This window comes from Zalophus californianus, chromosome 7 (assembly GCF_009762305.2).
Source record: "Zalophus californianus isolate mZalCal1 chromosome 7, mZalCal1.pri.v2, whole genome shotgun sequence".
NCBI classification, from domain to species: domain Eukaryota; kingdom Metazoa; phylum Chordata; class Mammalia; order Carnivora; family Otariidae; genus Zalophus; species Zalophus californianus.
Genome location: NC_045601.1, coordinates 135,323,190 through 135,337,071, shown reverse-complemented (window position 1 = coordinate 135,337,071; position 13,882 = coordinate 135,323,190). Strand labels below are relative to the sequence as shown.

Sequence of the window (13,882 nt, the reverse complement as noted above, 5' to 3'; positions counted from 1 at the left end):
ATATTTTTTTTCCCCCGATCTGGTGCTGCCAACAAATCATTCTATTTTTTAAAGGGCCTACTTTACACAAAATAAATTAATTCAAGTCAGTTCATGACGGATGCACCAGGTCCAACCACCTAAGTTCAAAGTAAGTTTATTTATTTATTTTTAAGATTTTATTTATTTACTTGAGAAAGAGCACAAGCAGGGGAAGGGGCAGAGGGAGAGGCAGACTCCCCGCTGAGCAAGGAGCCTGACGAGGGACTCGATCCCAGGACCCTGGGACCATGACCTGACCCGAAGGCAGACGCTTAACTGACTGAGCCACCCAGGCGCCCCTCAAAGTAAGTTTAAAGCACGAGGAAGGTGACCCTGTCCTGGTAGCCCAGAGGCCTGCACAGGCGTGCCCGTTCCCCCTCGGCCACACATGTGGCTCTTTAACCAGTAGCTGGAAGGCGGTCACTGCAGAGAAGCTGCCGTAAGGAAAACCCCAGAGTGACCAGGAAGCACTTCCAGCCTGAGGACAGCTCAACAAGAATGCTGAAGACAGAGGCAGGTCTCATCAAAGTGGACACCGAGAAAGGCCAAAACTAAGAAGGAAAAGGGAAAGGCAAAATCAAACACGAGAAAGACAACAGGACATGATCAGGCCCAGGCTTGGCCCCAGGCTCCGCCCAGGAAGCAGTGCATGGGGTGATTCGGGGGCGATTCGGCAGGGATGTGGGGGTGATGCCGGGGCCTGGGGCCGGCCAGGGTGATTAGAGAGGATCCAGCCTATCTGGGCCCGAAGCAGCTCCTGGGTGGCCCAGATAGCATGGCCGGAAGGTGGCTGCACCTGCAGCACATGCTCATTTCCTGGGCATCCGTGACAAAGCACAAGCTCTGGACCCTTCCGGGGGGCGGAGGAGTTGGGGAACCGAAGCAGGCAGGAATTTCCACCGGGCACCCCTCTCCTGGGGGAGGCCAAGCACCACCCAGGCGCCCCACTCCCATGCTCTGCCAGCAACCACCACCCCTCCAAGGGCAAGGAGAGGCGTGGGGGCCCAGGGAAAAGGAAAAAAAAAAAAAAGCCACAGGATTAAAGAGGTCCCTTGGGCCAAAACCAAAAAGACTATTTTGCCCCAATTTTTCCAGCTTTCCTTTAGATCCAGACATCTAAGGCAAGGTAGGTTCAGAAAGCCCTGGGGTCCACTGGTGACCCTCACGTCCAGGCAATGAAGAAAGAACTCGAAGGCTCCATTTCTCCTGCTGTGCTGGGACTAACCACACCCACTTGGCACGGTCAAGATAGGGTTTACAAAGAAAGTTCGATTCAATTCCTAGTACAGAGCCCAGCTCTCCAAGGGTGCTCCATAAAATGTTATTAGTCCCTCCACTTAAGAATGCTTTCTATATATTGCTCTTCTGCTCACTTTTTTCTCTTAGACTGAATTATGGTCAAATATCCATGACATAAAATGTATTGTTTTTAGTGATTTTTAAGTGGACAATTCAGTGGCACTGTTTTGCAGCCCTCACCACCATCCGTCCCCACAACTTTTCATCACCCCAAACTGGAATTCAGTACCTCTTCAACAGTAACTTCTCTACCCCACTTTTTACTGGCTCTTCTGAGGACCTCTGCCAAGAAAAATCCTTTCTATAGGAGGATGGGAAGCAGGGGCGGCAAAGAGCCGCGGGCCACATCTGGCCTGTGGGCCACAGTGTTCCAGCTCCTGATATCAGGTGGTGACACGCTGGGAACAGCCTGGGGGGCTCAGTCGGTTAAGTGTCCGCCTTTGGCTCAGGTCATGGTCCCAGGGTCCTGGGATCGAGCCCCGTGTTGGGCTCCCTGCTCAGCGGGGAGTCTGCTTCTCCCTCTCCCTCTGCTGCTTCCCCGGCTTTTGCTCTCTCTCTCTGTCTCTCTGTCAAATAAATAAAATCTAAAAAAAAAAAAAAAAGGGTGGTGACATGCTAATGCTAGTACCTTCTCCCAAGCACATAGAAATGTCCCTACGCCTACCCATGGAAGCAGGAAGTAGAAGCTATCAAGGCAATAACCACCTTTTATGGCACATTAAACTCCGTTTACAATGGGACTCTCAGAGATACACACATCACCTGGATCTGAGGCCCTTCACGGCTTCTAGCACAGCTCCAGTTCACACCAGTTCCAGAAAGAGGGCAAAAACAAGGAATCCAGGCAACTCAGCCTGCGGGGCGCGGTCCGCCATAACCAGCGCCTAGACCTCAGTGAGGCACGCTCCACACTGGGCAAGTGAAGCTGCCCACAGCTGACAACGTGCAAGGGATTCTAAAGAGTGTCCACCTCCTTGGAAAGAGGGATGGAGCAGGGGGTGTCCCCCTGTGGCTCTGAAGTTTGTCTGATCGCGAGTGCTGGAGAAAGAACACAAGCAGGAGACTGAGCCACTGGCCCCGTGCAGAAATGCTGAGGCTGTGCCCATGGCTTACCTGTGGATCGGTCAACAGTGGCTAATGGGCATTGCCCGGCGGCGTGGGGTGGGCCTCTGGTCTACTCTGAAGAGGTGAGGTGTCACAGACCTACCTCCTCGGGACCAAGTGAGAAAGAGCCACCAGCGCAAAGCTATTTCTCAGACCCTATACAGGGACATCCATATCCCAGCAAGCTGGTGCGGCTGCTGGCTTCGGTGCGGTGTAATGGAAGATCACAGGCTCCGGGGGCAGGCGACACGGCTCTGAACCCCAGGCCCACCTCTTATTGGCTGTGGGGTCCTCAGAAATTTCCTTGAGCTCTGGAAAACGGAGTAGGTGCTACTATCCATGCTCAAAGACTGGCCATCATCAGAAGCGCCTCACTCAGGCTAGTACCTTTTTCTACAGCACCTGGAGCACATCTTTCTCCTTCCTCTCTGAAAGCCACCAGGCAAATGGCTCTGGGACTTACTATTCTAGCAGCCAGCACCTTCTACAGGACCCTCGTCTGCCAAAGTTTTCTAAAAATCCCTGCTTTTTCCATCCTTCCTTGCAGCAAAGTGCGCCTTAGGGGAAAGGCAAGGAAATGTGGTGTGCACGTGAATCCAGGATGTACAGGGAACGGGGAGCAACAAGCCCTTGCCCCTGCTGCAGATAGACCCCCGGAACCGCCAGCCTCAAGAGCATTTCTGAGCACCCCTCCTGTTCACTGCACCGGAACCATCACAATGACACTCAGCCCTCCTAACATATACCTTTCGGTTCCAAAACATCGGACAAACGGTAACGCATCCAAAAGCCATAAGAGAAATTAGACTTTCAAAAACCAAGGGTGTTAAGAGTACTGGAGGTTTCCAAATGAAGCCCAGATTTCAGGGGTCATTGCAAGCAAAGAACGCCCCAGGAATAACGCATCTACCTCGCCAAAGTCGCCCGTTCATTGCTGGGGAAACCGGCAGGAACAATGAAAACACATCCCAGAGCCAACCAGCAGATGCGAAAGAGGCACTTGCTGGTGGTGGCTGCCCAGAGGGCCGTGAGAACTCTGCGCCAACCCCTCCCTCCTGGCCTCATCCCCATGGCAACCCCCAGGCTCTGTACAATGCTCTTTCTCTTGAACTAGCAGCCTACCTCTGTCCTGCACTGCCCATCCCCTGGTCTCCATCCCTGAGGGTTGGCGCACCAACGGGCTCCCTGGGCTCCACAGCGGGCGGCTTGCCTCAGCTCCTGGCAGGCCCAGCTGTGAGCCAAAAATTACAGCCAACGGTCGGGAGCATAGGAAAGAAAGTTCCGGGGCTCTTGCCGATTTCTGCTATCACTTATCCTTTTTGAGAGAAGTGGTACAGGTTTTCTCCATCTTCTTGAAACAAAAACAAATAAACCACTCCCCCCTCCCCATCCCACTTTCCATTCATCTTCTCCATCAGCCTTCCATCTCTGACTCCGCGCTCAGGGCTTCTGTCCTCAATGGTCCTCGCAACCGGCAAACAAAAGTTTGTGAATTGCGCACTGAACACAACACATCACACCATCTGATCCCCCACCCCGCCATAATCCTCCAGCCGCTATGATCCTCAACCTCCCTTTCACAGGTGAGAAAAATGAGATTCAGAAGGTTATGTGACTTCCCCAAGGTGACTGGGCTCATGGGGCCACACCAACTTCAGGGGCACTAAGTTAGCGATTCGAACGGTGTCACAACCAGTGGCCAAGCAGAGCAAGAGGAAGGGGCAAGTTGAGCAGGTGGGCAACAGTATTAACGGTTTGTTTCTGGGGTGCCTGGGTGGTGCAGTCGGTTGGGCATCTGACTCTTGGTTTGGGCTCAGGTCATGCTCTCAGGGTTGGGGGATCAAGCCCCAAGTCAGGCTCCATCACACTCAGCAGGGAGTCTGCTTGAGAGTCTCTCTCCCGTTGCCCCTCCCCCCACTCACACCCTCGAAATAAATCAATAAAATCTTAAAAAAATAAAGACTTGTTCTAGGAACAACGGAATACCTACCATATGGCTTACATAAATTGTGGCTTCATCTCAATATGCTACTGACCAAAAGACGACAAGAGACACACATAGCAGGGTTACCATTTATACAAGGTTCGAAAACAGGCACAATTCAATACTGTTGAGAAGGCATTAGCGGGGGCACCTGGGTGGCTCAGTTGGTTAAGCGTCTGCCTTTGGCTCAGGTCATAATCTCAGGGTCCCGGGATCGAGTCCCACATCCGGCTCCCTGCTCATCTGGGAGTCTGCTTCTCCATCCCTCTCTGCCGCTCCTCCCCCTGGTGCTCATGCTCTCTCTCTAATGTTCACTGTCCCTCACTCTCTCTAAAATAAACAAATAAAATCTTAAGAAAAAAAAAAGAAGGCATAGCCAATGATGAAACCAGAGACACACAAGGAAGAAAATGACCGCTAGAGTCAAGGTGGGGCTTTCATTTTCGGTGGGAGGAGGGGCTTCTGAGTGTAGGTGCCCTGGAAAGACCGTTTATCTTAGGACTATTTATTAAACATCCAAGTTCCAAGCACTCTTCTGTATGTATGTCCTATTTCACAATGTAATGCAAGAATTACTAGAGAAAAAGAATGTGGAACCACTGAGTGACCTCACAAAATCCGTGTCATTTCTGATTCCTAACCCTTCAAAACTATCTCTTACACCCCAAAAATGCCAATGGAGGTAAAGCACAGCTTCCAAGTTTATCAGTCACTTCTATCCCCAGGGCAATTAACCCACTAGAGGTGCACTAGAAAGATCTAGAAAGATCTAGACTTGTATCACCTCAGGTAAGAAGGACTGTTAACAGCAACCCTGGGCCTGCTCGATCTGCTTCTCTCCAGGAGGAATAAACAAAGGACTCATCTCCTGGTCAACACCTCTTTGTCATGCTCTTTCTAGCGTCATCCACTGTTTGACAGAATTTACACTGAATACCAAACACTGTTTAGAGCGACCAGGTCCCAGCTGAGGGGCCGGGGGGCTTCTGCTCTCCTGGGAGCCCCGCTTTCTGTTCCCTCCTGTGTGAGGGACGTTACCCCAGGTGGCTGGGGGCAGAAGAGGCTCGGGATGCCGGGTACTAGATACAGATGACCTGGCTTCAAGTCCCCGCTTAGCCGTTCAGTATTGGAAAGGCTTTGTGAACGCTCCGCCAAGTGTAAGAACAGATCAGACTCAAGATTCCTCATCTGGGATAAATGTGGGACAATGGTTCCCGTTCTCTACAGAGATGCTGTACAGAACAGAAAGAACAGATGTGAGCCTTCTGAAGCCTGGTAGGTAGTCAATAAGCGGTATTACTGTCATCAAAAAACAAACAAAAAAAAAAACAATGACACAGGGTGTCCAGGTGGCTCAGTCGGTTAAGCGTCTGCCTTCAGCTCAGGTCATGATCCCAGGGTCCTGGGATCGAGTCCTGCATCAGGTTCCCTGCTCAGCAGGAAGCCTGCTTCTCCCTCCACGCCTACCCCTGCTCGTGCTCTCTCTCTCTAGCTCTCAAATAAATAAAATCTTTAAAAAAAAAACAACAATGACACTGTAGCTCTATTATGGAGGATAAAATGAATTTTTTGGTCTCCCATCCAACTTCTCACACTGTACGGCTGGTTGCTCTTGGGACAACTCTTGATCCTTTCTTCTCATATGATTGGAAAGCACAAAAATACTTATCTTAAAATCCTTATGAATCCTTAACAGAAGATTTAACTCCACTCCAGAAACAATTCCTGTGTCCCAACTTCCTTACGACAACGAAACACGAGGAGAAATAAAATTCAAAATTTACAAAAACGGAGACACAGGTAAATTATCTAGTGGCCAATCTATAATTGTCACATTAATTAAGACCAGTAAGAGACACACATAATCACAACGTACACTTTCCAAAAGCCCAAATGTAACCGGAGAGCTTCTAATCTCTTTTTCTGTAAACCCGCCTTTCCTGGCAATAGCAAATGGACTTTCTGACCAGTGAAGGTGTTCATAATTAGGAAAATATGCAAAAGGCAGGCAAAGTCGAGAATAAAGGTCCTAGACCAAACAATACTCCAGCTGATCTGCAAATAATAACGGACTAGTTCAGCTCCTGTTCACATGGGGGATTTCTACTGTTATAGGAGAGTTTTCTACTGGCAAGTTAGGAGAGGGGTACAGATGACCCAAATGAGTTAAACTCAAATCCAGTTACACTATTTTCATTTTTTTAGATATAAACTCTATAGTAAGGAGTGACACAGACCTTTGTTCAAAGGTGTCCCATGGGGACGCCTGGGTGGCTCAGTCAGTTAAGTGTCTGCCTTTAGCTCAGGTCATGATCCCAGGGTCCTGGGATTGAGCCCCGCATCGGGCTCCACGCTCAGCGGGGAGTCTGCTTCTCCCCCTGCTTGTGCTCTCTCTCTCTCTCTCTCTGACAAATAAATAAAATCTTTAAAAAAAAAACAAAAACAACAAAGGTGTCCCATGGTAAAAAACATCTGATGACATTTAGCAGAGATCAAAAGCCCACACCCTGTGATGTTGATCTGGATTTTAGTTTGTATGGAGAGCCAGTTTGCAGAACCTCCATTGCCGCTTGCCTGTTCTTTTCTCAATGATCCCAACTTGTCCCAGTAAGAAGGCACAAACATAACCCCCCCCAACACGCTGAACAGCCTTCTCTTTGCTTTCCCCATCTGGACAGTGTTCCACCATACCTACCATAATGGTGTGTTCCGGAAATCGGGCACGCACCAGCTTCACGAACTCCACAAAATGTTCTGAATACCCGTTGGCCACATCCAGGCATATGAACTTGACCTGCGGCACCGCTTCCAAGATGTCGCTCATCTTTTCCAGATCGCTCTTCCCACTGCCCGAACTCACAGCTACATGCTGCACCAAAATAAACCGAGAGGCACAAGACGTGAGGAGTCAGGAGCATTCCAAAGTCAGACCCTGCCTCCGTCCATTCTGCTCTCCTGGGGAGACTGCTGTGAATGTTTGAGATTCACCCGGACCAAAGAGACACACGGTGGATCTGCTCAAGAAACACGCCACAGCGGAGGTAAAGGAGATTCGTCCTCGGCCACAGAATCTTCCAGTAAACAGATTTTTAATTACTCAGGAAACCTACTCCTTGGCCTTTCCTTAATTTCGTCACGCTGTGTGGAACTCTGAAACCGTGGAGCTGCTCGTGCGAATTCTGCTCTTCTTGGAGGAGAGGCAGGAGGAACGAGGTCCTCCCACCAACACCCTGGCTGGCACCCTCATGGCTGGCACGGGGAACAGGAGGGTGGGGAAGATGTCTACACTCTTCTGATAAAACTTCCTGCTTTCATTTTGACTCTCAATACAGTACCATCACAACATGCAAATCATAACCCACTCAAAAAACTGCAAGACTCAGGGTTCCTATGAAAAGGGCAACACGGCCAGAAGGTGCAAGACCGGACAAGCCTGTGATGCTCTTTCCCAGTGGCACCTGTGTGTACATCTGAAGCCACCACACCCTCCTTGGTGATACCCTCTTCCCCAGTCTCCACAGCACCAGCCGTCTCCAACCCACCCCTCTGCTCCTGGGAAAATCTGCTCTCTAGGATAAGATTTGTTTTTAGTCATGGATGCCTTCGTGCAACTAAGTCGTGATTTTGTGCCCAGGGTCAGCATCTCACCTTCTGTAAGAGTATTTGTATTTTGTGACACTTCTCTAAGCCACATGCCACCAACGGGGGGGGGGGGGGGCATATCTGTATACCCTTTGTGATTCCCCCAAAATCACAACAATGTATTAACAACACAGATACTCTGTGTAAACAGCCTGGTAACTTGACACATGTTTACTCCAGTTTTCTGTGTTCGGATCAGTTTTCATTCCTCTTGCTGCCAGTCTGCCCAGGGCTGGTCCAATCCATCCCTCCCACTAGAGCTTTGCTACCTTTTCTGTTTCCCTTCCATTTCTGTTAAAGTTTGGCAAGTGGAACTCAAGATTGGTTCATTTCTTTCAGTGTTACCAAGTTTTGGACATTTTCCCCTTTTTAATTAGCCTCTAATTTGGTCGGGGGCAGAGTAGCAAGTCAAATGATCATGCTTGGTAACGAAGGACCAGGTTCTAATTAACAACACGTTGCCAAAAACCCCTGCACAGGAATCAGAGGTATGACCCCCTCCAAAAAAAATCATCGCTCTCCAAACTTCCAGGAAGGAAAGACAGCGAAGCAATTAATATTCATTCAGACACGAAATGGAAAAATGAAGGACTCGATATTGAGCCAGGATTACTGTATCTCCAAAAACAACCTTTCCGCTAATCAAAGTCCACACAGAGCACAGCCAAGGAAAAAAAAAGAAGCCAGTATAACTTCAAAAGAGTGTAAGATGAAGTCGTTTTCCAATCACCAATGATCTGATCACAGAGAAGAGCGTCTCCAACGCAAAGAAACTTCTCTGCAGGCACTGGCTCAGAACCACCCAAATGTGCCAGGTGGCAAGTCAGGTGCGTTACATAATAATAAGAGTTTTTGTTATTTTCAAACTGCCTTCTTTTTTTTTTTTTAATAACAGCTTTACTGAGATGTAATTACATACCACACGCTTCACCCATTTGGAGTGCACAATTCAATAGTTTTTCGTATATTCAGCGTTGTGAAACTGCCATCACAATTTTAAAACATTTGTCCCTCCCACACGCTTTAGCCCTCACCCTCAAATCCCGCCCCCCAGCCTTAGGCAACCTCTCATCTACTTTGTCTCCGTCGGTTGGCCTATTTTTGACATTTCATGTAAACAGAAACATATTTTCACATCTGGCTTTTTCACTCGGCAAAATGTTTTCAAGATTCATCATCCGTGTTGTAGCATGAATCAAGGCTTCATCCCTTTTTATGGTTGAATAGTATTCTGTCATATGGACATACCAGCTTTTGTTTATTCGTTCATCAGCTCATGGACACTCAGGTGCTTTCTACCTTTCCGCTGTCATGAATAACACTGCTATGAGCCTTTGTGTAACGTTTCTGTGTGGACACCTACTTTTCTGCCTGCGAGGTCTACACCTAGAAATGCAATCGCTGGGTCAAGTTGTAGCTCTGCTCTCTGACGTTCTGAGTAACAGCCAAACGGAGTGCCAAAGCAGGTGCACTATTTACATACCCCCCAGCAATGCGGGAGGGGTCCAATCTCTTCACATCCACGCCAATGCTCGTTAGCATCTGTCTTTTGGATTACAGCCTTCCTAGTGGGCACAGTGTTTATTCAACTTCAAAACAACCTGTTATAATTCGATGTTTTTCCTCCGTCAGAGGACTGTTCAGACTGGATGCATCCCTTGCAGGAAACGTAGGTCTTCCACAGGCTCTGTAACACCAAATTTTTCAAGGAAAAAAAGCCCCAGATATTCCTGGTAGAGAGATGCTAGTATTTTCCAAAATTCGATCCAGGGCAGGTTGCCCTGGCAATGATGAAGGGCAGGACCCACTACTACCTTTCCACGGGACTCTCTCTAGGGACTCTGCTGGTCTGTCCGCTTCCAATTCAAATCCTGGCCAGCCACCCTGAAGTGTCTCTCCCCCGCCCCCCTGCAAGAAATGTAACTTATAACTGGAGTGTAGTCATACCTGCAGACATTCTGGGTGATGAGCCGCAAAGAGCTTCCACTCGTCCAAGGTGTAGTGCTTATGAATTGCCGTGAACATGGAGTGCTAGGGGACAAAACAGCACTGTTAGGACAGGAAGTCAAGCGAGCCCACTCCCTTCCCTGCATGGGCCAGGGGGGACCTGACAACACACAAGAATGGGGTGTTCCTTCCAGTTCATGCTTCACTTGCTTTAAATATGCTGAGGGCCAAGAACAGACGAATGTGTCACCGGTAAAATCACACAACCGTGTTTTCCATTCTAATCTGATCAGACAACCCTGCATCCGGGACTCAGGAGGCTCTGCCGGGAGGCCAGGGAGGGAAGAAGAAGGGTTCTCAGGGCCTTGTCCCGGCCGCACCGGCTGAGTCAGGCCCAGAGCGTTGGGCAGCAGGTGTCCTGCCCCGATGAGCACCCGAGGGCCAACTGCTGATGGCCAACCCAGAAGAACCTCAACTCATACCTGAAAGCTTTGCTTTGTGTTCAGTCTAAACATGTCTTGCTAAAAGCTAAACCCAACAGGCAGTTGGGATTCTGGAGGGAAGGAATTCGACAAATCGTAATCCCACATCCATGACTACCAACCCAATCCAACATTGACACTTTTGCACAAGCACCTCGTATGCCATTTCGTTTACTTCTCCGAGCAACTTTGTACAGTCATACTAGCTTTGTGGACAGAAACGGAGCTTAAGCAATTTAACAACAGCTTGGCCACAAAGGGGCAAAGGCCAGAATCAAACTCAAATCTGACTACAGAGCCCAGGTTCCTAACCCCTCTCCTAACCTCACTGGGTCTGTTTTCCTATCTACACTTTCCCACTCCAAAATTCCATGCCTTTATGAACTCGCACTAAATCAGAGGAACCTAGAAGCAGAAAATTCATAATACACACACACAACACACACGCGCGCGGTTTCAGGGTACGCTACTTTACTGTGTTTTCAATGGACACCGTCTCAGATGACGGGGAGTCCTTCCTGTGAAAGTTCTACATTTTTTATGGACTCACAACTCGATATGGGGGTTAATCTGGACTACTGATTCACTCCGATTCCACCCACTTTCACACTAATACATAATTCATTAGTAGCAACGGCTGATCACAGAGCAGAGCAAGGGAAAGACAAGGAGAAAAAAAAATACAAATTTCTTCAGCAATTAATTTATTAGCCTCCGGGCCGAAGCTCAGTGGGGGCTGTGGGCTGACAGAGACTACAACTGATCACGGAGCCAGACAGACCACCCCCTACTCCATTTTTCGAATTCATCATCAGTTTGAAAATCTTTCTTCTAATCACTGGCTAATAATGAATCCTTGCACCTCCTGAGGTTTGACTTGCTGCCCACAGCGAGAAGCTCTTTCAACTAATTGGATTTCTCTTTCCACTCGGCAGGCATTATCGATGGAAAAAGACACACACACTCTGTGCACATCAGAAGCAAACATTTCACATCTGGGATGAATAAGGTGCATTGCACCTCAGACCCAGCCGCGTGGGACAGAGGTCCTGCCCACAAACGGCTTTTTCTTTATTTCTCCCAATGCCACGATACCAGCTACTCACTTTATAGGGAATGAGACTGGTAAATTGGCCAGAAGGGACCTTGAGCTTCTACTGTTAGCTGTCAGTGTGCGTGGGGAGGCAAATCCCTTATTCTGGAGTCAGTCGGGGTTTGAATCTTGAATCTACTGGACTGAATGCCCTGAGCCAAGGGACCTCTCCTCTCCCTCTCTGCCTCAGTTCTGTAAAAGGAACCCACCCGGAGGGGCTGTGCCAACATTACACACATTCTATCCACTGTTTTGTCACCTAAGTGCTCAACAAATGTTTTGTAATAAATGTTACTGCATAGACTGCATATGAAGCAGTTCTGCCTTAATTTCAAAGGCAAGGCCGCTCTTCTATAATATGACACCAGTCTAACTTCATAAGATCTCTAGTTTCTCAAACTAGCACGAGCATTTTCAAGGAAGAAGGGGATGCAGATCTAGACCATTTCATGGAATGCGAAGTCCACACTCCATCGATCTTCTGACTGCAAGGGGAAGACAAGAATTGCCCCCAGCATCCATCAGACTCAGAACTAAACAGTCTGGCCACAGTGAATGACCCAAAGCGTTTCAATTTTCTCCCCTCCTCCTTGCGTCTGAACAAGTCCAGGATGGGCTCCTGACAACCTGTCCAGGGTGAGCAGCAGAGGGAACAAAGCCCACCTCTCACCTGGGACATCACCACCGCCATCTCGAATGTCCCCACGGTGTCCATGTTGGCCACGATGATGGGAATCCCTGAGTAGGTCTGCTTCGAATTTCGAAAGGTGAAGGTACGCTCAAGATCCACCTATTAGCAGACAGGGAAAAGGAGTGCTTTGCTCTTTAAGTGGTTTGTGAAGAATTTCGAGAGTTTGGAGCAAGGGAAGAACAAAAAGGAAGCGCAGATCCCTGGTCCCTTGGTCTCTTAGGAGCTGAGCCAGGTATTCCAAAGACAGGAGAGTTCCTCGGGAGACCAAGTGACAGGTTGTCATCCAGGGACAAAGCTGAACCGGCCTCGTTATGATCCTCAAGCACCAGTACAAGGCACCGGACGTCCTGCCATCAAACCAAACCTCGGGACCAGAAGCTTATCTTCTTCACTAGCCTCTCCCCACCCACAGCCACCTTCTGTCCCCCGCCTGATCCATCCTGACCCTAAATACCCACATACATGCTATCTTCCCCACTTCCAAGCACCAGAGGGACCATTCCCCTTCTGGAAAAATTCACTCCACTCTTCCCTGGAAGCATGGTTTTCCCTTTCATTCCTACTCTCAGAGAGAACCAGACACTCCAAATTTTCACCCTGCAGTGAGCTGCAAACCATTAATCCCTTAACCTGTCGACCTTCCCGGCGGCTTTGTGATTCTGAGCATCTTTCAGAGAGCTGAGAGGAAGTACTTGCAACCAGACGTCTCCGTATATCAACACTTGCTCCTTTGACATGCAAATGGTGGAGGGAGCGCCCTCCCATTGTAATGTAACTCCAACTTCAGGGCATTTGTGGCTAAGCCAGCTATCAGGAGTCCAGAGCTAGAGTTAAGCCAAGATGGGGGGCTGAGCAAAAGCCGTGCGCTAGGGCCCCACGCTCACCAAGAGCTAGCAGAGTCAGAACCACTTCTTTGACCCAAGCAGATCCAAGGCTTACAGGCTCTTGGATCCATTTTACACCCTTTTCCTCACCCCCTCTTACCAGAGGAAGGCCACCCTTCCCCCACCCCACGCCACATCAAGGCTCCACTGCCCAGGTTGGTTTCTGGCTGGGTTCAGCCAATGAAGAAACTGGGTAGGAAACTAAAGGATAGTGCGGGACAAGGGAGGAGGGCCTGTATGTAGTCAGGGCATGTCTCCCAGAACCCTCTGCCTTGGCCTGCATGGTCTTGGTTCCGGCTTTCACAGAGTGATCGCAGGACTTGGGCTCCAGTAACATGACCTCCTCCCCTCTGGAAGTGGTTTTCCACTTTTGCCAATCTCTGGAGTGCCCCAATATCTCATCGGGCATGTCAGTGGCGTTCAGAGAGCCTGCATTAAATTCCGTTTTACACGTTCAGCACTATTTGAGGTGGACCTTGACAGGCACAAGACCATCCTGGAAGTGGGTGCCTCCCCAAAGGACACCAGTGGGAGACAGAGGCATGCATCTTGAGCCTCTGAAATAATTCCGACCTACATTAATCGTGGCTTCATGAGTACATCGGCAATTATCATTTCCTACCAGTGTGTACCTACCCTTCCCCTATCCCTTTTCATTTGAGACAACTTTCCCTTTGCAATCACATGTCAAAAAACACCAAGGGACACCTCGGGCCATTTAGCCTTTCCACACAT

At 49.1% G+C, this 13,882-nt stretch overlaps 1 protein-coding gene across 4 annotated transcripts in view; it reads right to left on the bottom strand.

Annotated features, from left to right (window-relative positions):
• GMPR (guanosine monophosphate reductase) overlaps positions 1–13,882 on the bottom strand; it is a 45,178-nt gene that overhangs the window by 24,598 nt on the left and 6,698 nt on the right. For 3 of the 4 annotated variants that reach the window (XM_027603760.2, XM_027603762.2, XM_027603763.2), the window contains exons 2-4: positions 12,243–12,362; positions 9,998–10,081; positions 7,104–7,277 (exon numbers count right to left, since the gene is read on the bottom strand). In XM_027603760.2, the coding sequence (XP_027459561.1) occupies positions 7,104–7,277; positions 9,998–10,081; positions 12,243–12,362 (378 nt within the window). The remainder of the gene's footprint in view (positions 1–7,103; positions 7,278–9,997; positions 10,082–12,242; positions 12,363–13,882) is intronic. The other variant, XM_027603761.2, reaches the window with a different exon arrangement.